The following is a 27063-nucleotide window of genomic DNA, read 5'->3' as shown; positions in this document are numbered from 1 at the left end:
TTTGAGTGGAAAAGTCTCTGAGTTTACACTTAATTAGTAAATTTGCCACTTGTTCTTAAAAGTGTAATTTTTGGTTAAATAAGTGTAGGTTGACGATTAGTTTTTCTCAACAGAATGAAGATATATATGATGCTTCTATCTTCTGACTTCAGTTTTAGCTGTTAGGTCAACTATAATTATTGACCACTTACAGGAAATCTCTCCTCTCTCTGTTTTCCTATTGTCTCTTTGTTGTTGGCATTCTGAAGTTTCATTATGACATGTTTGGTACAGATTTTGACTAGATAGGCATTCTTTTTATTCTACTTACAATTGATGGTGGGGGGCACTGGCTAGCTCAGATGGTAGAGCATGCGACTCTTGATCTTGGGGTTGTGAATTCATGTCCCACATTGGGTGTAGAGATTACTTAAAATCTTAAAAAAATTGATTGGTATTCTAGGACATGTAGAGTCTATGATTTGTGGAACAATGGTCCCTCAAAGATGTCCATGTTCTAATCCTTAGAACCCCTGAATATGTTGTTACATGACAAAGAGGAATTAAGGCTACAGATGAAATTAAGATTGTTAATCTGATGACTCCATTTTTTTTACAGATTTTATTTATTTATTTATTATTTATTTATTTATTTATTTATTTATTTATTAATGAGAGACACAGAGAGAGAAGCAGGCTCTATGCAGGAAGCCTCATGTGGGACTCGATCCAGGGACTCGGGGATCACGCCCCCAGCCAAAGACAGACGCTCAACTGCTGAGCCACCCAGGTGTCCCTAATCGGATGACTTTAGAACAGGGAAATTATTTTGGATTATCTAAGTGGGCCCAATATAATCCAAAACTTATTAAACATGGAAGGGAGAGGCAGAAGGAAGGTCAGAAACGATGTGATGTGAGACAAATTTGACTTGCTGTTGCTGGTTTTGAAGACAGAGGAAGAGGGCCATGAGCCAAGGATGCAGGCTACATTTAAGAGCTGGAAAAGGTCAAGGAAACAGATTCTCTTCTAGAGACTCCAGGAAGGAATGTAGCCCTGCCAACATCTTGATTTTACCCTAGTGACCGGAGTTGGACTTTTCATCTAGAGAACTGAAAGATGATAAATTTGTGTTGTTGGTAATGATAAATTGTGGTAATTTGTGACAATAGTGATAGGAAACTAGTACAGTCTCTTTGATCAATTCTGGAATTTTTTTAGCCATTATAATTTTTAATATAGCCTCTTCATTCTTTCTCTTTTCTTCTGGAACTCAACATACATAGACTTTTTTACTCTATCTTACATCACTTTTAATCTTGCTTTCATATTTGCTCTTTACTACATTTTGGGTAATTTCTTCAGATCTAGTTTCCAGTGTACTATTCTTTTTGCAGCAGCATTTTTCTTTTTTAAAAAAGATTTATGTATTTGAGAGAGAGAGCGAGTGAGCTGGGGGGGGGGGTGGAGAGGAGGGAGAGAATCTCAAGCAGACTCTGCCCTAAGCTGGAGCCCGAAATGGGGCTCAATCCCATGACCGTGAGATCATAACCTGAACCTAAATCAGGTGTTGGACACTTAACCAACTGAGCCGCCCAGGTGCCCCGCAGCAGCCATTCTACTGCTATTTAACCCATACATTAAATGTCAACTTCAACAATTACATATTTCTTTTCTAGACGTCTTAGCTGGTTCCTTGGTAAACTGGACTTTTTTTTTTTTTTTTTAACAGCCTCTTGTTTCTTATTCCAATTTTCAATCTTTTATTTCTTTAAGGATATTAAACATACCTATTTTGTACTCTGTATCTAATGATAATTCTAGTATCTAAAGTTTTTGTGAGGGATCCCTGGGTGGCGCAGCGGTTTGGCGCCTGCCTTTGGCCCAGGGCGTGATCCTGGAGACCTGGGATCGAATCCCACGTCGGGCTCCCAGTGCATGGAGCCTGCTTCTCCCTCTGCCTGTGTCTCTGCCTCTCTCTCTCTCTCTGTGTGTGACTATCATAAATAAATAAAAATTTATAAAAAAAAAAAAAGACTTTAAAGTTTTTGTGAAAGATTCTAATTCATAGTACCTTATTTGGTGTGTTTGATGACTTCACTAAAAGCTCCTGGTTCCTTGGTACATTATCTATGGGAACTGTTTGAGGTCTGAGTTCTTCCAGAGAGATATTTATACAGATGGTCCCTTACTTAGCGATGGTTTGACTTAGGATTCTTTTGATTTTCATTGTCAGCTTATTGAAAGTGATATGCATTCAGCAGAAACTGTACTTTGAATTTTAGTCTCGTCCCTGGCTAGCTCTATGTGGTATACACTTTCTTGTGATGCTGGCAATGGCAGTGAATTGCAGCTCCCATTCAGCTACCTGACCACACAGGTAAGCAACCAATACACTTAAAACTATTCTGGGGGCACTTGGCTGGTCCAGGTAGTAGAGAATGACACTTTTGATCTCAGGGTCATGAGTTTGAGCCCCATGTTGGGGGTGGGTAGATTGTACTTTAAATAAAAATAAAAATTTTTTAAATTTTTAAAAAAGAAAATATTCTTACCCATACAACCACTGTTTTTTACTTTTAGTATTCAAAAAATTACATGAGATATTCAACCTTCATTATAAAATAGGCTTTTTGTTAGATGATTTTGCCCAAGTATTGGCTAATGTAAGGGTTCTGAGCATGTTTAGATTAGGTTAGGCTAAAGTATGATGTTTGGTAGGTAGGTGTATTTTTTTTTTTAAAGATTTTATTTATTTATTCATGAGAGACACACACACACACACACACAGAGGCAGAGACACAGGCAGAGGGAGAAGCAGGCTCCATGGGACTTGATCCTGGGACCTCAGGATCATGCCTTGAGCCGAAGGCAGAGGCTCAACTGCTGAGCCACCCAGGCGTCGCAGGTAGGTGTATGAAATGCAGTTTCAACTTACAATATTTTCAATTTGCAGTGGGTATATTGAGACATTATCCATCATAAGTTGAGACCTGTATTAGCTGTCTAGTGGTGTGACCAACTTAAATTATATATATTTTCAGCATAAGGTTCTTTTTCTCTTTTTTAAAAATATTTATTTATTTATTTATGATAGACATAGAGAGAGAGAAGCAGAGACACAGGCAGAGGGAGAAGCAGGCTCCATGCAGGGAGCCCAACGCAGGACTCGATCCCGGGACTCCAGGATCGCACCCTGGGTCAAAGGCAGGCACTAAACCGCTGAGCCACCCAGGGATCCCTTCTTTTTTTATTTTCACAAAAAAGCGTTTTTTTTTTGTTTTGTTTTTGTTTTTTTTTATTTTTTTATTTTTTTATTTTATTTTTTTTAAATTTTTATTTATTTATGATAGTCACACACAGAGAGAGAGAGGCAGAGACACAGGCAGAGGGAGAAGCAGGCTCCATGCACTGGGAGCCCGATGTGGGATTTGATCCCGGGTCTCCAGGATCGCGCCCTGGGCCAAAGGCAGGCGCTAAACCGCTGCGCCACCCAGGGATCCCCCTGTTTTTGTTTTTTTAAAGTGAGCTCTACAGCCAATGTGGCGCTTGAACTCATGATCCTAAGATCAAAAGTCATATGCTCTACTGACAGCCAGCTAGGCACCCCTAGGCATAAGGTGTTTGGTGGTACCACCTACATATTAAGAAGTGTGAAAGATTTGAGATTTTACCCTGCTACTGTTAGCCTGCCATAATGACATGGATTTATTTTAAATGCATGGATTTTGGCAGAAGACACACTACTCGTGGGTCAGAGATCAAGTACAGGTTATTACTCAAAGCAATAGCAGTAGCCAGAGTGTCAGCATTTGTGTTGGTTCCCTAAGGCCCAATTCCCACAGGGCTACACAGCAGACCAGGTGACATGTATGCAGTGGGTTGCATTACAGGATAAGAACCCTGAACTTACAGAACATGCATATTTTATAATGGGCAGTAAGGATGCCTACCTTTTTGTCCAGAGGTAGACTTTATGGCTATCTTCCAAGGCTGTAGGCAAATCTGCCTCTGGTCTAGAGGGAGACACCATCAGTATCTTCTAAGACTTCTCACTACATAAACCATTGAAAAGATAGTCTGGAACAAAGACAGTCAGTGCCTCTGCTCACAAGATGTGCAGAAACTTGAACAACTCATGAAGAATTGTCTTCTAACAATAGATCATTTGAATTGGGCCGTGAATCTATGCTTGTGTTTCACAAATTATTAGAGTAGCTTTATCCCCCCTTCTGTTTAGATTCAAGATCAAGACATATAATTTTCTTCCTGTCCTCTGGTATAGGGAAGATTTTTTTTTTTTTTTTGATAAAAGTGTAAACCTTTGTGCTCTTAACTTGTGTATGTATATTTGGGTTAAGGATCTATTAGACTCCTTACCTCAGTTGGAATCTTGGGTTTGTCTCCTGTCCCTACACCCTTCATAGCCATTAGAACTCTGGTCTGAGCTCACTAGAGTTCAGAAGATACCCTCAAGCCCCATAAAATCTTCCTTTTGTGCTTGTTTACTCCTCCAGATTCCTGCTTTCACTTGGTTTTTCGTCTCTGAATATTCCTTAATTTTTTAATATTTTAGATTCGTACTTCAATAGATTTTTTTGATTTCATTGAGAATTATTATTTTATATTAGAGGGTTATTGTGTCTCTAATCTTCTATACTGTCATGGTAGCTGAAATGCAGGGAGGTAATCATAATTGGAGCTTAGGGTACCATGAGCCAGCTGTATGAATGCTGAATTCATCCAGAAGGATGGCAGGTTTGAAAGAATTTAACAGACGTGATTAGGAAATGAGGTATTTTGGTTAACTGGATTTCCCCCCAAGTTAGCTAAAGTACCACCTGGTTGGGTGGGTATGTGGAGAAGCATGTAAGCCTGCTACACACAGGAAGCGAGGCCTCAGGATTCTCTAAGCTGTATTATACTCACTGCAAAATTGTATTAATTGGTTATTTTGTTGGCAACTTTAAAAATATTGCACATACTCAATTTCATAGCTTTGATACAGTAATTACTTGGATCACTCCAGGGTTAACAGGCTCTGAAAACCTGCTACTCATAGTGTAGCCCATGATCAACAGCATCAGCACCACCTGGGTGCAGTCAGAAATGCAAATTCTTAGGCCCCTTTCTAGCCCTACTGAATCAGAATCTGTATTTTTTTTAAATTTTTATTTATTTATGATAATCACACACAGAGAGGGAGAGAGGCAGAGACATAGGCAGAGGGAGAAGCAGGCTCCATGCACCGGGAGCCCGACGTGGGATTCGATCCCGGTTCTCCAGGATCGCGCCCTGGGCCAAAGGCAGGCGCCAAACCGCTGCGCCACCCAGGGATCCCCAGAATCTGTATTTTAACAAGATTTCCCAGTGATTCCTTTGTACATCAACACTTTTTTTTTTAAAGATGTATTTATTTATTCATGATAGACATAGAGAGAGAGGCAGAGGGAGAAGCAGGCAGGCTCCATGTAGGAGCCTGATGCAGGACTTGATCCCTGAACTCCAGGATCATGTCCTGAGCTGAAGGCAGATGCTCAATTGCTGAACCACCCACGTGTCCCAGCACTTTTTTTTTTTTTTTTGAGATTTGTTTATTTATTTGAGAGAGAGAACATGTGCAGAGGGGCAGAGGGGAGAGGGAGAGAAGCAGACTCACCACTAAGTGCAGAGTGTAGAGCTCCACGCAGGGCTAGGTCCCACAATCCTGAGATCATGACCCAAACGGACATCGAGTCAGACGCTTAACCAACTGAGCAACCTAGGTGCCCCTGTGCATTAATGTTTGGGAAGCACTATCCTAGAAAAATGTTTTGAAGAAGGTACAGTTGTTGCTGATGACTCAAGCAGTCATAAAATTTGGAGACCGTGTAATACAATACTACTACTTATTTAGCCAATATTTAAACTGTTTTTATCATAAAAACCATTGTCATGTTCATCTTTTACATCTATCTTTGCACACTTGCTTCGGATTACTTCCCCCCTGCCCCCTTTCCTGGGCTGGCTGGCTTTCTTTTTAAAGATTTTATTTATTTAAGAGAGGGAGAGAGAGCATGTGAGCATGAGTTGGGGGTAGGAGCAGAAGGAGAGGGAGAGAAAGGAGGGAGAAGCAGACATCCCACTGAGTAAGGAGCCTGACACAGGGCTCCATCCTAGTACTCCCAGGATCATGACCTGAGACTCAGGCAGAGGCTTACTGACTGAGCCACCAGGGCCCATCCTGGGCTTACTTTCTTAAGAGTTCTTAATTGTTAGGCTAAAGGGGATATATATTTAAATTTTTAAATTCAAACTGCCAAACTGCATTCAAGAAGGATTAATAGTTTTTCTTCCCACTAAGGATGTATAACATTATGGAATTTCTCTATCTTTAGTGAAAAGCAGCAATCATTATATATTTGCCAATCAGAGAGGTGAAAAGTAATTCAGAAATTATTTTAGGGATGCCTGGGTGGCTCAGCGGTTGAGTGTCTGCCTTAGACTCAAGGCGTGACCCCAGGGTCCAGGGATCAAGTCCTGCATCAGGCTCCCTGAGAGGAGCCTGCTTCTCTCTCTGCCTGTGTCTCTGCCTCTCTGTGTCTCTCATGAATAAATAAGTAAAATCTTAAAAAAAAAGAATTACTTGATGCTCTCAAAAGAAAGGCAGTCAGGGAAGTAGTATGGTGTAGGCGGAAGAGTTAAGCCAGATTGTCATCTCAGCTGGAGACTAGCTTTATTCAGCCTTATCCCAAGGGGACCTCTGTTGTATGACTTGCACCACAAAGGTATTATTGCCTTGAGGCAAGAAGACCAACTGTGAGTGGTCTCTGGGAGGGGGTAACCACTTTCTTAGATCAAATAGTTCTCTTTGTCAAGGGCAATTCTCTGGTTCTAGAGAAAGGACAGCTGTGAACTTTTAGCTGCCAACACTCATAGCAGCTCCAGGATGGGGGTACCTTCCTGCAGGGAATACTGATGGGTATAGTAGTCAAGTAGTCGAGTACTGTCCTCCTTAAGTCATGTCCACCCAGAATCTCAGAATGTGACCTTATTTGAAAACAGGGTCTTTGCAGATGTAATTAGTTAAGGTGAGGTTGATAGGATTCAGGACACATTACCCCAAAATATGGCACCCTAGCATACTGACTATTTTAAGTTGAAATAGTTTGAGAAAACCTTAGAATCAGTCAAGTCATCCTGACCACCTCCTCCCATCCCCTGAAACAGATCATAAAACACTCATGTGAGAGGTGGCCTCCCTGCACCCAGAGGAAAGGAGTATCCTTATCTCTGAAGGAAAACAAAGGGACCCTAAGAAGAATGTGAACAGACAGGCTTTGCTGAGTTTCCCCCACTTTACTACATTGATTCTCTCTCTCTCTCTCTCTCTTTTAAAGGTTTTATTTATTTATTCATGAGAGACCCAGAGAGAGGCGTAGACCCCAGCAGAGGGAGAAGCAGGCTTCCTGCAAGGAGCCAGATGTGGGACTTGATCCCGGATCCCAGGATCATGCCCTGAGCCAAAGGCAGATGTTCAACCACTGAGCCACTCAGGCGTCCCTACATTTATTCTTTTTAACTTATGATACCTTTACAACTGTCTGCTCTTCACAAATCTAGCATAAAAATCTCAGGTATGTTTCTATATCTTTATTTCCTTATGGAGTTCTCCTGGGTCACGTAAAAGTTATAGACCCAGCTAGGGACCCTAAGAGGGTCAAGGAAAACTTTTTCCTCCCCTACAAATTCATGTTAGATTAGAGTGGGCCCTAAATCCAATGACTCATGTCTTTATAAAATGAGGAGAGCACACAGAAATACACAGAGAAGGCCACGCATGTGCAGGTGGACAGAGAGATTGGAGTTATGCTGCCATAAGTCAAGGAAGGCCTGGGGCCACCAGAAGATAGAAGAAACATCTGTGGGAACATGGCTCTACTGATATCTCGATTGTAGACTTTTAGCCTCCAGATCTGTGGGAGAATAAATTTCTGTTGGTTAAGCCAATTACTATGTGATATTTTGTTACGGCAGCCTAGGGAACTTACGAAGTAGAGCACTAGCTGTTTACCAAGAAGTTCTTATGGTCCATGGATTCCTAAGCAATCCTAATGCCCTTTCTGGGAGTCTACATGGTTAAAAGTATTTTTTTTTTCTTTTTAAAAAGATTTTATTAAAAAAAAAAAAAAAAAAAAAAAAAAGATTTTATTTATTTATTTATGAGACACAGAGAGAGAGGCAAAGAAACAGGGAGAGAGAGAAGCAGGCTCCATACAGAGAGCCCGACGTGGGACTCGATCCCGGGACTCCAGGATCACGTGCTGGGCTGAAGGCGGCACTAAACCACTGAGCCACCCAGGTGTCCAGGTTAAAAGTATTTTCATAGTAACATTAAAACTTTATTTACTTTTTATTTTTTTTTGCTGTGTGGATGTTTTAATAATGGTGCAAAAGCAATCAATGGTGGTTAAAATTGCTGGTGTTTCAACAAGTATGAGATAGTGGCACCGAACTGTACTAATAGTCATTGTATTCTTCACCGCCATACTCAATAAAGAAAATGCCAGTCTGTATAGAAACGTCCTTGATGAAACATAACAATTATTAGGTTTATTAAATCTTGACTCTAGAGTACGTATCTTTTTAATAATTTTGCGTGACAAGTACTTTGAGAAAGCACTTCTGCTGAATATTGAAGACAATGATTATCTTGAGAAAAACACTTGTGTAATGACTGGAACTGTGAGCTAAAGTAGCCACCACAGACTATTATTTCTACTTCAAAGAACAGCTGCCTGAAAAAATATGATTATTCAGACTTGGGTATTTGGAATTTTCTTAGAAATGAATGAAGTGAGGGCACCTGGCTGGTTGTCTGTAGAACATGTGACTCTTGATCTCAGAGTTGTAGGTTCAAGCTCCACAATGGGTGTGGAGATTACTTAAAAATTAAAAAAAAAAATCTTTAAAGACAAAAAAGGAAATGAACAAAGTGACATTGTTACTTCAAGGAAAAGAGCTGATACTTGTTATCAATGATAATAGTTCAGTTTTCAAGCAAAAATTAGTATTCTGAAAAACTTACCTGACACTATGAGCTTGGTATCTTCCCAATTCTTAAAGAGTTTCCTGATGAGATCCATGGAGATATTAATAAATTATGATATTTATGATCATAGAAGGTATCAACATTTGTCAGATCTGGAAAACTCTGGGAAACATTTTCAAAATGACTAATGTGTGAGGTCACAAATTAATGTGAGAAAAAGATACATTCAAGTTCAAGGTAGACCAATGTTGGTTTTTTAGATAATAGAATATGAAAACCTCAGTGCTACTGGTTTCAGATTTTACATTGTAATTATCTTTAATAAACTAAACTACCACTTGTGCCTAGGTTGCTTAGTCAGTTAAGCATCTGCTTTTGGCTTAGGTCATGATCGCAGGGTCCTTCCTGGGTTTGAGCCCCACGTTGGGTTCCCTGCTCAGCAGTGAGCTTGCTTCTCCCTTTTCCTCTGCTCCTCCTCCCTGCTGGTGCTCTCTCTCTTTCAAATAAATAAATAAAATCTTAAGAAAAGGGACACCTGGGTAGCTCAGCAGTTGAGTGCCAGACTTTTAGTTTGGCTCAGGTCATGATCTCATGGGTGGTGGGATCAAGCCCCACAGCCAGCTCCATGTTCAGTGGGGAATCTGCTTAGAGATTCTCTCCCTCTGTCCCTCCCCCCTCTAAAATAAATAAATAAATCATTAAATAAAATAAAATTGGGCTACCTGAAGCACTCTTTATTTTTCATTGTTGATAAAATCATCTTTAATTTCTCTAGATATATTTGCATCCTTAAAACTAGTTTTATATCCCGTGATAATGGAGAAGGCCACACATTTGTAGGGACAGAAAGTACATGGGAAATCTCTGTTCCTTCTTTTCAATTTTGCTGTGAATCTAGAACTGCTTTAAAAAACAAAGTCTAGGGCAGCCTGGGTGGCCCAGCGGTTTAGCGCCGCCTTCAGCTCAGGGTGTGATCCTGGAGACCCAGGATGAGTCCCATGTCGGGCTCCCTGCATGGAGCCTGCTTCTCCCTCTGTGTCTCTGTCTCTCATGAAAAAGTCTATTAGAAACACAAAAAACAAACAAAAAGCTGAGTGCTACATTCAATTCTCTTGTCATGTTCACTTGGCTACTGTAGATAATCATATAAAAGGAGGATAAACTCTTTGGACACCTGAACATTTTTATTTAAGAAATTATTAAGTGGATATAGAATACTATAAACTGCTAGGCATTGGTTACTTATTGGTAAATAAAATAGACATAGCCTTTGCCCTTGTACTATGACGCTTGCTTCTAGTTAAAGATGGGGGTGGTGAATGTGTTTCCTTCCTGTCCCTCTTTTCTTCCCCCACTTCCTACCCCTCTTGAGACATCACTGAAATAGAGATTCAGAAGCACAAAGAGTGAATAAAGTAGTAGTGGAGAGAGCTGAGAATGAGCTTTTAACATATTTATTTTTTTTTTAAAAATTTATTTTTAAGTAATCTCTAAACCCACCATAGGGCTCAAACTTACAGCCCTGAGATCAAGAGTTGCATGCTCCACTGCCTGAGCAAGCCAGGTGTCCCTAAAACCTTTTTTTTTTTTTTTTTTTAAGAAAGATTTTATTTATTTGAGAGAGCGGGAGCACAAGCAGAGGGAGCAGCAGGCAGAGGGAGAGGGAGAAGCAGATTCCTTGCTGAGCAGGGAGCCTGACATGGGACTCCATCCCAGGACCCCAGGATTATGAGCTGAGGTAAAGGCAGACTCTTAACCGACTAAGCCACCCAGGTGCCCCTAAAAACATTTCTATGAGACTATTCTGACACAAAGAATGAGGAAGCTGCAGGCCCCAATGAGGTTGGAGAGATGCAGGTTGTTTGCCACAAATCTCTAAGTGTTGGGGCTGCTAGAATTGGCATACAAGGAAATGCAGCAATAGATTTTAGAGATGGGATGTTATTTGAAGAACTGCATATAGAACAGCTGACCTTCCCTTATCTGGGAAGGGCAAATCCCTTATTTGCCCTTATGGGCAAAATACTGTCTGACCGAAGGCATTAGACATTTATCACTAAGCCAAAAACAGGAGTGCTGTTCTCTTAGAGAGGGGAAGTGCTAAGGCCCCTAGTATAAGTGTTAGCTCCTCAGAGGACAGAGAAATAAAGAACTGATTAAGAGGCATTAAGAATCAACCTAAGATGAGCATCTGGCTGGCTCAATCAGAAGAGCTCACAACTCTTGATCGTAGGGATATGAGTTTGAGCCCCATGTTGGATGTACAGATTAGTTAAAAAAAATCTTAAGTCCAACATGAGAATCAATGAGAGTCCTCAAAAGGGTGCATAAAGGAGTGGTGATGTAACAGCAGTGAAGAGGAGAAAGGAAAATAAAAGAGCAAAATGAATTCAGAATACTCACACCCAGACACATCTTAAAAGATTCTATTTCCAAGATTAAAGAATAGATCCTAGCACCTGGCTGGCTCAGTCAGTAGAGCATGCAACTCTTGAGCTCAGGGTTTTAAGTTCAGGCCCTAAGTTGGTTGTAGAGATTACTTAAAAATAAAATATTTTTTGGTTGGGGGGGACACCTGGGTGGCTTAGTAGGTTGAGTGTCCAACTCTTGATTTCAGCTTAGGTCATGATCTTATGGTAATGGGATCAGCAGTGTGTGGCTCCATGCTCAGTGGTGTGTCTGCTTGAAGACTGTCTTCCTCTCCCTCTGCCCCTCCTCCCTCCCTCTGCACTGCCCTCCCTGGCTCCCGCCATGCTAATGTGCATGCTCTCACTCTCTCAAATACATGTCTTTTTTTTTTTTTTTAAGATATGTGTAACAAAGCTCTTGAGTCTTTTTTTTTTTTTAGATTATTTATTTATTTATTCATGAGAGAGAGAGAGAGAGAGAGAGAGAGATCCAGGATCAGGCCCTGGGCTCAAGGCAGCACTAAACTGCTGAGCCCCCAGGGCTGCCCTCAAATACATAAGTCTTAAAAATAGGGTGCAAAACAGATTTCTAATACAGGTGAACCACTGACTTTAGAAATTAGTGGGGGTATGCTTCGGGGATTTGAGGAAAATTCATTTTCAACTTGGAATTCTATATTCAGCCAAAAAATAAACATATAGTTTGGAAAGCAACCAATCTAATCTTTGCTCACCGAGGAACTCACAGCCTGTCTGGGAAGAAAGATAGGTAAACGTGACATGCTTACATGTAAAGGTCTCACAGGTGTTACCAACATGTAGAAGGGCACCCAATCTAGTCTGAGGAGCCAGGCAAGAATTCTTAAAGATGACCCTGAGTTGAGCTTTGAACCATGAGGAAACATCTTGATAAATCTCTTCAATAAACTTCCCTGACTTAGAGTAGACTATGGTAAGAGAGAGTTTATCTCCATATTCAAATTTGACTTTCACATAGCTTATAACTGGTCATGATTAAGGGTATAACCATTTAAAAATAGTCATGATTTTGCTCACTCCTTCTATCACATATGCATTGAACCTGATTTGCAAGATTTACAGCTCAGTTCTCCTGGTGACTAATCCATCGAAAGTGGGGCACACCTACCTTTCCTTCTGACTTGAACAAATAGCTGACCATCAGTTTTTTCTTTCACTGTGGTTCTCTACTTGTCAAATGAACTCAGTTTTTTAGACCAAATGTTTCAAATTCCTTTTTGGCATATGATTTAGGCCTTATTAATTTCTGTGTGATTATTATTATTATTATTATTATTATTATTATTTGTTTAGATGCGAGGGCAGACTACATTCAGATGTCAAAGAACAATTTATGCTGTCTTGGGGCTAAGAAGTTTAAAGAATGAAAGGACAGCTGGCAAAGTCTTATTTGTGGACTTTCTATTTCCTTTCCTCTTTGTTTTCCTGAAAACACAATAAACCAAAAAGACAAATAAGGTACTATGAAGTCTTCCTCCTACTTGGAATTTTTTCTTTTTTGAATTAAAAAAAAAAGTGTTCTCGGCTCTCTTTGAAATAAGCATCAGCTCAATAGACCTACTTCATTGTTATTTTGTGGCACACTGTAGTTAATTGTATATTTGAAGTATCCTATATTTTCCCATACTTGATCTACTAAAAAGTGACAATAAAAAGAACAAGAAGACTTTAATCTGTTTACAAGGCTATTTTTTTTTTTTTTTAAAGTAGGCTTCATGCCCAACATGGGGCTTGAACTCATGACTCTGAATTCCTGAGATCAGGAGTCGCACACTTTACCAACTAAGCTAGCTGGGCACCCATACAAGGCTACTTTTACAGATCAGATTCATTTACCATGACATGTTTTTTCATTAAGGCAGAGAAACACAGCTAAAAGATGGAAAGGGAGTTTTTAATAATATTCTAGGGACACCTGGGTGGTTCATCGGTTTAGCCTCTGCCTTCGGCCCAGGGTGTGATCCTGGAGTCCCGGATCAAGTCCCACCTCAGGCTCCCTGCATGGAGCCTGCTTCTCCCTCTGCTCATGTCTCTGCCTCTTTCTATGTGTCTTTCGTGAATAAATAAAATCTTAAAAAAAAATATATTCTTGTAGGTAGACTCTCCTTTATGAAAAGAAAAATATAAAAAAGAAAGCCCAGTCTGGGGGGCATCTGGATATCTCAGTAGTTGAGCAACTGCCTTCAGCTCAGGCTGTGATCCTGGAGTCCTGGGATTGAGTTCTGTATCACGCTCCCCGCAGGGAGCCTCGTTCACCCTCTGCCTAAGTCTCTGCCTCTCTCATGAATTACTAAAATCTAAAAAAAAACCCCAAAAAACAAAAAACCCTAAACAAGCCCAGTCTGGGGATGCCAAAAATTCCCTCTCATTCCCACTGAATGTTGTGTAGGTGAAGAAAAATTTTCTTCCTTTTTTCAGGATGGCCCCTCATTTAGTGACAGTTAAAACTGAGCATGGTTCCTGGTTGAATAGTGTTCCCCCCAAATTCACGCCTACCTGGAACTTAAGAATATGATCTTATTCGGAAATAAGATTTTTAAAAAATATATTAAATATTTAATAATAATTTTTAATTTTAGTATTTAATTATTTTTTTAATAAATGTTTTTATTTATTCATGAAAGACATAGAGAGAGAGAGGCAGAAACACAGGCAGAGGGAGAAGCAGGCTCCATGCATGGAGCCCGATGTGGGACTTGATCCCAGGACTCCGGGATTACCTTTTGGGCAGAAGGCAGATGCTCAACCGCTGAGCCACCCAGGTGTCCCCAGAAATAAGATCTTTATAAATGTATAATGTTGTGCCCAAGATTGCGAATCCGAGAAACCACCAAGGAGCTGACACTGATGCAAACACACAAGGGTTTATTTACAAGCTGGAGCTTGGGTCCAAGTATACCCGACACAGCAGAGCAGGGACTTGGACCCCAAAGTGGGTTATAGCTGGGTTTTTTATAGGCTGGTCTAGGGGATTTTCAGAAGGGATGGAAGAATTTCTCAAGTTCTGTTTACATTTTGATATGGGGCTTTTAAGGGCATTGAGCTCTGTTCTAAGATGGGACTTTTCTACCACGGGTGTGGGCTCTGTTGTCTTTCTGATATGGGATTACCTGCCGAGGACATTGAGGACATTCTGTAGTTTTCCCCATAAAATTCAGCTCTTATTCACAGGGGCCTAAGATGGCTGTACTTGTGCTAATGCTAAACTTTAGGTGGGATGGCCTTAATTTTTCTCGGCCTCCACATATAAGTTACAATGAGATTGTAATTTGTACAGTGAGGATTAGGGTGGGGCCTAAATCTAATATGACTAATGTCCTTTCAGGAAGAGAGGAATTTGGACACAGACACAGATGGAAGATAGCCACGTGAAGACAGAGGCAGAGATTGGAGTTGTCAAGCCAAGGAAAGCTAAGGACTACTGACAACCACCAGAAACTAGAGGGAGGTATGCAGCAGATTCTCCCAGAAGGAACCAACCCCACTATCCCTTGCTTTCTGTATTCTAGAACTGTGAGAGGATAAATTGTTTTTTAAGCAACCCAGTCTGTGGCAATTTTTAACAGAAGCCTTAAACTGATAGTGGCATACAGCTCTTCCCACGCCCTGTCAGCAGAAGGTGGGCATGCCTCCCTTGGTTTGGTCTACACCCTCATCTAGCAGGAAAAGTTCTGATTCTTCTTTTTTTCATTTGTTTGTTTATTTATTTGGCCCATGCATGCAAGCAGGGGTAGGGGCAAACGGAGGGAGATAAGAGAATCTCAAACAGATTCTACACTGAATGCAGAACCTGATCCAGGGCTCGATCTCATGACCCTGAGATCATGACCTGAGCCAAAAATCAAGAGTCGGATGTTCAACTGACTGAGTCACCCAGGCACTCCAAGAGGTCTGTTGGATGTTCAACTGACTGAGTCACCGAGGCACTCCAAGAGGTCTGATTCTTAACCCATTGTCTCCCATTCCTCTTCCTCAGCTTCCCTGACACTGTGTACTAAAGACACCAGACACCTCACTGACTTTTTAGCTTAGACCATCCTTATTAAATGGAGCTTTGTTCTTAGACTTTCAATGTTTAAATAGTCTGTATATACCTCCCAGAAGAGTTACAGGTCTTTACATGGCCATTAATACTCTGAAATCTGATTGGCCAGAGAACTGTTGCTGTTTAAGAGGAAGAGCAAAGGGAAGGAAGGCCTCTTTAACATACCGAGACAATGAACATCTCAATAGCTGTGGCAATGCCGCATTCTCTTATTTAATGAGCCCCATGACTCTTCCATGCACTGAGAAAGCAGAAACAGATGACTGATATCGACCAAAAATAAAGAGAAATTAGAGGTAGCAATTTTATCATATACAAAGTAGAGTTTAAGAGAAAGAGAATGGAGTATCTCAGTAGGATCATTTGATCTTGATAAATGGCCCAGTTAATACTTGACATTGTCCTCTAGTGTCATAGAAACCTGGGGTTAAATCCTATCACTAACCATAATTTATCTTCCTAGAGCCTCGGGTGTTTTTTTTTTATCTGTAAACTGGAGATAATACATATTTTCGAGGTATCTTCTAGAATGGTTTTAAGGATCATATTAGCTAATGTATACAAAATGCCTAGAATTCAGTAAATGTTAGCTTTCATTGTCACCCTGCTTACTTGCCAAAAAAACATGCCAAAACCATCATTCCTTCTTCAAGACCCCTGCTCAAGCCCCACTGCTTTTTTCCCCCTCTGCATCTGATCATGTTTCCCATGTCACATAGAAGTTATTGCTTTTATTATAATGTTAGGGGTCTCTCAGTTCTTCGATTCTCTTTCCTTCATGTGGGCTCAGGCTTACTGTCCCCAGTCATATTCTGAAGATTTCTCCCTTTCCGTGGAAACTATCTCTGTTTGGATTTTATCCCCTAGCAGGTCCATATTTTAACCCCAATATTGCCTACGTTTTCACCTTTTCTTCCTTCACCAGTTCTTTCCCCTCAGAATATGAAAAGCCTCTCCCTCCTATTAAAATACAAACTAATAACAAAACCAAACTCTGAACTTCTCTTGACTATGGTAGGTTCAATTGTATCTTTTTCCTTTCTTAACCAAACTCCTACCTTTTTTTTTTTTTAAGATTTTTTTTGATCCAGAGAGTATGCACAAGTCGGGGGGGAGGGGCAGAGGGAGAGAGAATCTCAAGCCAACTCCCTGTCAAGCAGGGAATCCAAGATGGGGCTCTAGGTGGGGCTGATCTCACAACCCAGGGAGCATGACCTCAGCCAAAATCAAGAGTTGGCCACTTAATCGACTGGGCCATCCAGGCACTTCTACTTTTTTTTCATTTAAATTTTATTTATTCACCTTTTGAAAGGGCAACATTTCATGAATCAAAATTCAAAAAGGCATACAGTACAGATTCTCCCTCCTACCCTGGATTCTCAAGCCATTTACCTTCCCTGAGCAAATGGTTTCCTGTTGTCTTTAGAGATCAGTCTGTGCATGTATAAACAAATACGCATTTTTCCCTTTGTAGGAAAAGTTTAGCGTACTATGGATACTCCTCTGATTCTTGTTTTTTTTTTTTTGTGTTAAAAAAGTATCTTTGGAGGTCTTTTTATATCAGTGCCTAAACAATTTCCTCATTGTTAAAGTGTTCTCAAAAGCAGATGCCAAGATGGGATTAGACATGCAAGAGACTTACTGGAGGAAATGCCTGTGAGGGAGAAAAAGGAGGGAGCTGGAGACAAATCAGATAGTGATGCTGATCTGAGCCCCATGAAGGGAGGGGAATTAGGAGGGTTGGGGTAGGCAGTGACTCAGACTGCAACATAGTTCTAAGAAAGTTTCAGACAGGCTTAAACCTGGGGATTCCTTAATACAAAGTCACACATCAGAAGAATCCTGCATCCTGCAGGAATGGACCTGTCTGAATATCCTGCTATTCTCAGTCATCGGTAGGGAGCAGTCCATGGGGAGTGTGGCCTCACTGCAAATACAGTGGTAGATTCAGGGCTTAGCAGATGGAGCTTCCCTGCAGGGAAAAGATCTGAGAGGAATATTTTATAGCCTTCATATTATTTTTGGGGCTGCATAATAATCCACTGATGGATGTGCCATACTTTAGTCATTTTGGCAGGTACATCATAGCATTTACCACAGAGAGTGGTACTACTGTGTAATTTTTTTTTTGAAACTACTTTGTAATTTTGATTGATCAAAATCTAATGTAAAAAAAAATCTAATGTATATATTTTGTGAATGTGTACTTCTACTAGCAATGTAGAAGACTATTTCCTCATATTCTTAGTAACATGGTGTGGTCAACCTTTTTTATTTTTTTTCAGTTAGCCTTTTTATAATCTATATTTGATTTTTTACTTACACATTTTCCCACTTTCCATTTATTCCCAAGTACATACTCATTAAGCCCTAGCTCTACAATTTGCTAGCTGTCTGTTTGTTCATATGTAAAATAAGAATAATAAATCAACAAATCTGATAGGGATGTTTTGAGGATAAAATGAATGCAAAACTCAATATATTTTCAAATCTAAACATTTAGGCCAGACTTCTTGTTGGCAGGTAAAAATATTCATCTGCTGGGCAGCCCCGGTGGCTTAGCGGTTTGGTGCCACCTTCATGCCCAGGGTGTGATCCTGGGGACCCAGGATTGAGTCCCACGTCGGGCTCCCTGCATGGAGCCTGCTTCTCCCTCTGCCTGTGTCTCTGCCTCTCTCTCTCTCTCTCTGTCTCTAATAAATAAATAAAATCTTTTAAAAAAAAGATTTTAAAAATATTCATCTGCTTACTCGTACTTTTAAAAAAATGTTTTATTTAAATTCAATTTACTTATTATTTCTATCTTGATGCCCCCCAAGCACTTCAAATTCAATGTACTCCAGCCAAACTCATCATTTTTCTCTTAAAAATTGCTCTTATTCCTGTATTTACCTTATCATTAAAGTCAAAACCCTGCAAGTCATTTTGGATTATTCTCTCTCCCTTAAACCCACATTCAATTAATCACTAGGTTCTGTTGAATTTGATTCATAAATAATTCTGGTATCTGTCGTTTTCTCATGATCGGCACTGCCACTCTATGCTTTAGATCCCTGTATTTTATAAGTATTAAGGCAATAGCTTCTTCTTCCTTTTTAAAAAATAGGTTCCACACTGAACATGGGGCTTGAACTCAAGACCCTGAAATCAATAGTCGTGTGCTTTACCAACTTGGGGAGACAGCCAGGAACCCCAAGGCAAGAGCTTCTTTACTATTCTCACCATCCTCCAATCTATCCTGAACACTTGTCAGGAGGAGGTTTTCAATATACGATACTGATTATAATGCTCCTTAGCTCAAAAGTGTTTTTTTTTTTTTTTTTTTTGCCTTAGCTCAAAAGTTTTAAATGGCTTCCTATTACTATAAAATGATGAAATCTGAAACCTCTATTTGACATATATATATATATACACATGCTGCTCTTCATAATTTGATCTGCTTATCTGTCCAACCTCTTTTTAGATATCCCCTTTCCCTGCTTTAATCTCTAACATTCAAGCTAGTTGCATTTCTCAGAATATGTCATGCTCTATCATGATACACAGTATTTGCCATCCTTCCTTAAGTAATTTCCTGCTACTTGCCTACTTGCCCTTCACATAAGGTTCTTTAAATTTTGGCTCAAACTGACCTCCCTGTGAAGCCTGGCCTGACCCCCCAGAAGTCTTCCTAGTCTATCATTGCTCTTTGTACCCACACCATTTATTTTTAATTTGCTTGCGTGTTTATTTCTCCAATAGGTTTTAGCTCCCCTGATGGAAAAAGACCAGTTTTCATCTGGTATCTCCAGCACTCACCCTGGTTCCTGGACATAAGAGAAACTAAGATTTTCAGATACGTTTGATTGACTTCAAGATCTGAGAAAGTTCCTTAAGAAATTTACTCTTGTAGTAAATCAATGATCTCCATCCCCCACTCCCAAGTTTTCCAGGTTTCTTCCCAAACCTAGCAGGTGGGCGGGGGGGGGGGGGGGAGGTGTCACTACTAACTTTCCTTACCACTTTAGATAAAGGGGACCAATTCTTCCTTTGTGCTCCCACTAAATGTGGTATATTATTCTTATCCTAGCACCAATCACGCATAAAATCGTATCCCAAGCATCCTAAGGACGCAGGAATTAAATGAATCCATATTCACCTTGATTAAGGACACTTTCTCAGACATCCTTGGAGAACGTCACCATTATGCACAGACCTTAAAAAAAAAAAAAAAACAAACATCTTTTACAATGCAAACCTGATGCCTGCTTTTAAGACGATGCATCCTCCTGGCACTTGAATTGTCCTTAGACAGATGGCCCAAAGCTTGGCTGTGGGAACCGCATATGGTGGGAGGAGACCATGACTCGAGCGCCAGGAAAAGGATGATTGGCTGCCGGGCCTCAGAAGTTCTCCGCAGACCGACGCCAGCCCTAGGAAACCGCTGAGGGTTCAGCTTTTGAAATACGGTTTTTGCATCGTAAAGAAAAAAGATGGACCTATCAGAACAACCGAGCACACCCAATTACCAATCAAGAGCGGGAAAGGAGCCAAAGCCCGGGGATACCCACGCACCGACGAGGACGTCATTCTCTAGTCTCAGCCAATGAGCGGCGGAGGGGGGCGGGGCAACGAGCGGACCAATCGCCACGAAAAACAAACCGTCTTGCAGCACAACTGCTCTAACCACAGTCCTCGCCTCTCTAACCGCCGGCGCAAACTCCTGAGCCGAGCACTTGTTACGTACTTTCCACTCTCCCTCTCGCCCGGGGGCAGTGATAGTGGAGTACCTTCCTCTACACCACAACAAGGGCCTTTTTTCCACCCGCTCCCCCACAGACTCGCAGAAAGAATTCGGCAACTTGAAGCTTCCCACCTTCACAGGAACTGGCAGTCCGGCGCTACCTGAGGGGGAGGGGCGGCCGCAGTGCGCAGGCGTGCCCGCCTCGCGGGGCGGGGCTGTGGCGGCCCAAAGCAGCCTGGGTGTTGTATTTCTTCTGCTGGCGAAACTCGGTTGCTGTTGGGGCCCTCCGGAACTACATTTCCCAGGAGCCCCCGCGACCTCGGGGTGGGCGGGATGGTTCGTTAATGAGCTCGAGGAAGCCGCGGCGCGGCCCACCAGGTTCCAAAACAAGGAAATGAAGGGGGGAGGCGGGACTGGGGCTGCCTGCGGGAGCCGCCGCCGCCGCCGCCGCCGAGGAGGAGGAGGAGGAGGTGGTGGTGGAGGAGGAGGTGGCTGCCGCGGCCGCCGAGGAGTCCCTTGCTGAAGGCGGACCGCGGGGCGGCGGGCGGCGCGCGCGCGCCCGAGAGGCGGCTGTTGGAGAAGTGGAGCGGCGGGCGCGGGGGGAGGAGGAGGAGGAGGGACTGAGCGGCGGCGGCCCCCGCGTCCCGGTGCCTCTATGGGGAAAGCAGACAATGGATTATGATTTCAAGGCGAAGCTGGCGGCGGAGCGGGAGCGGGTGGAGGATTTGTTTGAGTACGAAGGGTGCAAAGTGGGACGCGGCACCTACGGGCACGTCTACAAGGCGAGGCGGAAAGATGGGTAAGAGCAGGGGCGGGGGGAGCGGGCTCGCCCGGGTCCTCGCCCTGCCCGCGACCGCGCGGGGCGGCTGGGTCGGAGCCGGGGCGGGCCGCTCCCGGGGGGCGAGGCGGCGGGGGGCGCGGGGCCGCGCGTCCCGGCGCGGACTGGGGGGCGCGGGCGCTGCCCCCCCACCCTCCACCCTGCACCCTCCGCCCCGCGCGGCCCCGTCGCGCCCCGCGGACTCCCGCGGCGCAGCCCGGTCGGGGGGCGGCGGTCCCGTCCCCGAGGGCGCCCCCCGCGCGCCCCGGGCTGGCGGCGGGGACTCGAGGGGGCACCTCCGCGGAGGTGGAGTTGGCGGGGTCTGCTCTCGGGGGCGGGCGGGGGGCACGCGGGGCGCCGGGAGAGCTTCGTCGAGGAGTTGCCGCTCCGGCCCTGGGCCGGTGACGGTCGTGGCGGAACTTCCAATCGGCTGAGCGCCTCCCCGGGGGCGGCGGTTTGAAACCCAGCCGGGGAGCCGGCGGCGCGGCCGAGCGCTGGGGGCCCGGGCAGCCTCCCGGCTCTGGGCGCAGCCCCTGTCTACACCCGCCGACTTCGGGATCCATCCTCCCCCCGCCGATTCCGCCTTTGCACCTTGTGAATTCCGCGCCTCCCCTCCGAGGTGGGACCTCCCGGGAGACCCGCCGCGCTTTACCGGCGGAACTTCGCCTAGTTCCCTAACTCGTCCCCCCACCCCCCACCCCCCGCGACCTTGGGCATCCTGAGGTCCTCCGCACCCCGACCTGGGGCATCCTGAGGTCCTCCGCACCCCGACCTGGGGCATCCTGAGGTCCTCCCCACCCGGACCTGGGGCATCCTGAGGTCCTCCGCACCCCGACCTGGGGCATCTTGAGGTCCTCCGCACCCCGACCTGGGGCATCCTGAGGTCCTCCCCACCCGGACCTGGGGCATCCTGAGGTCCTCCGCACCCCGACCTGGGGCATCTTGAGGTCCTCCGCACCCCGACCTGGGGGCATCCTGAGGTCCTCCAGACCCGCACCTGGGGCATCCTGAGGTCCTCCACACCCCAATCTGGGGCATCCTGAGGTCCTCCCCTGCGCCCCCCTGGCCGAATGACTGCGCGCTGGGGGCTCCCGAGCACCTGGATGGGCCAGGACGGAAGGCGGGCCTGGATCTCTTGTTCTCCCGGGGAGTTGAGGGCGACCCGTGGTAACACCTCTTAGAAGCGTCCATGGATCGCCGTCTTAGGAGAAGGCGAGCTGGAGAAAGTATTGACAGCGCCTGTCCTTGGTCCTGTAGGGTAGCCGTGCGCGGGCTGCAGGGCCGGAGGCACCAGCTCCCCGCGGCGAGGAGGGTCGGGGTGAACCCTTGGCCTCCCCTCCGCCCACCCTGGCGGGGATCCTCCTCCCCCGGAGCCGGGAGCCCGGGGACGTCTCTCGAGCCCTCCCGCCTAGGTTCCCAAGGCTGTCAGAAACCACTCGGGGGAGAGAGTTTGTAGGCTCGTAACGGGACATCCCTGAGTGAAGGGAGGATCGGCCGCGGCGACGTTAGTGGGACTGGCGGCGCTGCGTCGCGTCCTGCGCACCTGCCTGTTGCCATCGCTGCAGCTGGTGTGGGGGGGCCAGGGCGGAGCAGGCGGGGCCGCGCGCCGGTGCCCGGGGAGCCCGCGGAGCCCGACCCTACACGCCGTTTCGCCCTAGAGCGTCGTGGCCTCACGAGGTGCTGCACACGTGCGGAGAGAGGATTGTGAGCCGCGTTTAGCTTTTGCCTTCTGAACTGGACGAGCCCCATGGCGTTCAGTTGTAGCTTAACTCATGGTTCTTGCAGTTACTTGCCAGGTGTCGTCCTTGAATTAATATCTTGGACTGTGAGGCACTATAATTAACTTGTATTTTGCTTCTGGAATATTAGCTCTGCTTGTTCTCCTGGTGTCCCTGTAAGGAATCTTAGCAGATATACTTGGGGAAGAGCACATCTAGTTTTCCTGGTTGGACACTGGCATTACAAAACAAATCCCACCTTGTGTGTTTTTCATACTCCTCGTGCTTACGTTGTGATACACTTGATCTGGAATTTCTAAGATGTATTTTCATTTTTGTTGTTAAAAATAGCTTCCTTTCAGTAGGTAACTTGTGAGAAAAATTGAGGATTCTGCTTTTGAATTGTATTTTTTGATAGCATGGGCCACAACCAAAAAACAGCTAAATTTAATTCCTGCTTCTCATTGTTCTTTTTTTTTTTTTAATATTTTTCCCCTCTAATAAAGTTCTTGATTCGACTACACTTTTCTTCTTGAGTGAAATTTGTTTGAGCAGAATTAATAAAGTTTCTCGAATAGAATAAGATCAGTTTGTGTATCTTCAAAATACGCTTTTTAAAGAAACTTTTAGGATCTGAAAGCATTAGTTGATATCACTGTATTGGTTATAAGAAAAGTCATTATAAAGGTAGGTTTTCTTGGGTCAAAGGTCTAGTTGAGATTTGAGGTTTTACAGTAAACACATCTCTTGTGGGTTGGTAGGATTAGTTTTATGTTCCGTGATACAAGCGATTTGAAAGAACAAAGTTTTTAGTGATGGTTCTAAGCTGTGATGCAGATTTGCATAGTAAAGGATTTTACACTCTGATCATGGTCCATTACAGGTTAGCTCTTGACAGAATTTATTTTGGTTAATTCAGAAAAAATGTATAAGGCTATCTTATGGAACAAGAAAAAAAATGACATGGTTCATTAAAGAGAAATTATTCTGTATATAACATAGTATTATGTAACCAAAAAATCATTCAGATCTTTCAGAGAAACACTGGAAGAAGTAATGTAACCCAAAACATCACTAGAAAAGTCTCTGATTGTAGTTTATACTAGTCTACACCTTAAAAAACCTTAGAATATTTCCATCAAAATATGATTTTACCTTAGGCTATGTCAGTTGTACCACATAAGTTTATAACAGAGTGGAAATGAAAGATTACATTTGGGTTTTTCACTTTTAATAATAATATTACTTGTTCTTTTTGTTTTGGAGAAAGAGAATCTTTTGATCCAACCATCCTTTTTAATTAAAATTAGGCTTAAAAGTTATTCTTGAGAAACAAGTTCAGAATACTTCTAGACTTTTTAGAAAGAGCAAGAATTTGTAATAGTTTTTCTTTTAGCATTAACATCACACAATGGTTTATGGTTACAAATCTCAAGGCGATATTTCTTAAATTTGAAAAACTTTGTTTTGATTGATAAAGGAACATTATTAAAAAGTTCTTTTGTCAACAAGAGGTCCAAACAAATGATTCCATAGGATAATGTTAGGTCTGAAAACTGTTGTATCCAACATTACTACTATTCAACTTTGCAAACATTCATTGAGTCTTTGAACCACTCCATTAAAATAATGCTCCTTTTTGGAAATGTTTTTGAAAGATACATGGTAATTGAAAGTGAAATGGCTGACAACAGAGTTTCACTTTTGCCTTAGGGTTTCAGATGAGTAGTTGTGACTATACATCTTAATGTATCTTAAGTTACAGATGAGTAATTGGTGACTGCATATCTTCATGTAGGTCATGAAATCCTTCACAAATGTAGTTAGGTACATGTGGATGCATATAGGTAAATAATAAGCATGGTCATATCAGCCTGGTTTTGATGGATTTTTCACATTTGGCTTGTAGCTAGGCAATTGTATTTGCATTCTTCTTGGCAGATCTACGAAGATTAAAGAAGTATGATTGTAGCATTTTAGAATGCTATCGAGAATTTTGGATCATTTAGTCTCATTTCTTTTTTACAAATGAGAAAACCAGAGCTGTCATGACCAGAGTCTCATAGCAAAGACAAGCCTCACAGCAAATTACAAGACAGTAATCCAGATCTCGTGACTGAGTCGTGACATTTTCTGATGTTTTCCTTCTTAATACCATAGGAGGCAGAACAAAAAAGGCAACATTGCCTCCATTTTTGACAATCTTACTGTATAAACTTTTTCCATGCAAAGGATATATCTATACCAACAAATACAGAAAAGGGAAAATATCACATGGACATTTAAAAAAAGCAGGAGTGCAGGCCTATAGTCCTTTTCATCTGGCTTCTCTCTTCATTCTCACTGTCCTTACTTTGGTCCGCCATCTCTGATCTGCACAGTAGCCAAGCTGGTCTCTGCTGTTAGTCTTTCCTCACCATAGTCCAAGATCCAAGTTGCCCAGGGTCACTTTTCTATAAAGCAAAATCAATCATGTCCCATCTTGGAAAACTGTGGATTTCTCTATGGATCACATCTGATCTTCATTCCTTACTTTGGCACGTAAAGCTATTTGCATTCGGATCCTAAAGTCTTTTAGTCTTTACAGACTTTATTTATACTTGCCATCAACTCCGTCCTATTTTCCAGAGTGTTCAAGCCATGTTTCTGTAGCACTGGACTTGGTAAGTCCTTTTCATGTCTTTTTTTTTTTTTCTCCTTCCCTGCATTCAAAGTAGAATGGTGTTGCTCTGCCATTCCTCCCTCCCTTTTCTCACTCCCATAAACTTGGTAAACTCCTGCTCATACTTAATACCCAATTCAAATAGTTGTTCTTCTAGAAGCCTTCTCTTATTCACCAAGGAAACTCATTAGCTGTGATTTTGCCCTCTTGTTGTTAGGTGTGTAATATTGCTTTTAAGTAATAAGCTGCAGGGCTCAATCTTACAACCCTGAGATCATGACCTGAGCCCACATCAAGATTTGGAAGCAAAACTGACTGAGCCACCCAGGTGTCTCTTCTGTGCTTTTGCTAGCTATTTTATAGAGATGCTTAGAAAATGCCAGCATTCAAGCATACTTTAGGAAATTTATTGATATTTTGGGTTTACGTTTAATTGGCACTAGTAAATCACTGGTTTATGTTTAGTTGGTTCTTCATTAATGCAGTGCAAGCCTTCAGAACTTTATTTTTGGAGCCCAAGGGAAAGAAATGCTCTTTTCAATGAAATTTGATTGTGTAGAGCAGTGGCCGACAACCTTTTTTCCACAAAGAGGCAGATACTAAATATTTGGGGCTTTGTGGGCCATACCATATATGCTATAATTACTTGAATCTGCTGTTGTAGTGCCACAGTATCCACAATGTATAAATGAATATAAATTAGAATGATTATGTCCCAATAGAACTTTATTTACAAAAACAGATGGTGAGCTGGCTTTGGTCTGCAGGCTGTAGCGTTCCCTGCTTAGTTTACCAACCCTTAGTTTAGAGCAGTGATGTCTAATAGAACTTCATGAACTGATGGAACTGCATCTATGCTCTACAGTATAGTAGCCACTAGCCACATGTGGCTTAAGGAATGTGATTACTATGACTGAAAAGCTGGCTAGTCGCTATGATACTGGACTGGGAAGGCTTAGAATATTTGGAATGCATGGCGCAGCAACACATAATTTTCAAATCTATGAAGTGACTTTTTTTTTTTTTTTAATTTAAGTAATCTCTACACCCAATACGGGGCTCAAGATCTTGGGCTTCATGACCCCAAGATCAAGAGTTGCGTGCTTCACTGACTGAGCCAGCCAGGTGCCCCTGATGTGACCATTTAGTAACAATGGGGTATATGACAGTGTGGACAAATGAAATAGGAAAGCTCATGTCTTTCAAGGTAGAGAAGGGATTTTGAGGCTGAAACAGTTTGATAATGCAAGCCAATACTTCCACTGAAAAACTGTCAATTTGAATGCAATCGAGAATATTTGTTTTTGAAAAATACTTTGTTAAAAAAAGTATGTGTTCAGTAATTTGTAAGTGCATGTGCATAAAAAGACATAATGAAATACGTAAGCCTTCCCTTTCCCCACCCTTTCTCCTTTCTACAGGCAGCCATACTTGGTTTTCCATTTTAGAGAGATTTTCTTGGGGTGTGTTGTGTTTGATGATAAATAGTTTACATTTCTCTCTATATTTTTAAACAAATATAATTTGAAAGTCCTTATATAAGATAGGCAGAGATGCCTAGTTATTGTTAATAGTTTCATTGTACTCCATTGTATTGACATAAATTACTTAACTGTCCCTCTTAGTTTGGACTTTTAGGCT

The 27063-nt window shown here is 42.7% G+C and overlaps 1 protein-coding gene and 1 long non-coding RNA gene across 8 annotated transcripts in view; one reads left to right on the top strand and one right to left on the bottom strand.

Moving 5' to 3' along the window:
- Positions 1–20714, bottom strand: part of LOC102153185 — a 41631-nt gene extending 20917 nt beyond the window's left edge. Inside the window, exons 1-3 of the long non-coding RNA XR_005368137.1 lie at positions 20358–20714; positions 19641–19697; positions 9047–9172 (exon numbers count right to left, since the gene is read on the bottom strand). This is a non-coding gene — a long non-coding RNA (uncharacterized LOC102153185). The remainder of the gene's footprint in view (positions 1–9046; positions 9173–19640; positions 19698–20357) is intronic.
- Positions 20223–27063, top strand: part of CDK19 (cyclin dependent kinase 19) — a 161891-nt gene continuing 155050 nt past the window's right edge. The window contains exon 1 of one of the 7 annotated variants that reach the window (XM_038554949.1): positions 20223–20603. Coding sequence is in view for 2 of the 7 variants with exons in the window: in XM_038554944.1 (XP_038410872.1) it covers positions 20897–21024 (128 nt within the window). In the remaining 5 variants the exon portion in view is untranslated. Of the gene's footprint in view, positions 20604–20712; positions 21025–21492; positions 21662–27063 lie in introns of those variants that run through there. The other 6 variants (XM_038554944.1, XM_038554945.1, XM_038554946.1 and 3 more) reach the window with 6 other exon arrangements.

This window comes from Canis lupus, chromosome 12, assembly GCF_011100685.1.
Source record: "Canis lupus familiaris isolate Mischka breed German Shepherd chromosome 12, alternate assembly UU_Cfam_GSD_1.0, whole genome shotgun sequence".
In the NCBI taxonomy this organism is placed as follows: domain Eukaryota; kingdom Metazoa; phylum Chordata; class Mammalia; order Carnivora; family Canidae; genus Canis; species Canis lupus.
This window is presented reverse-complemented; position numbering and strand designations above follow the sequence as displayed.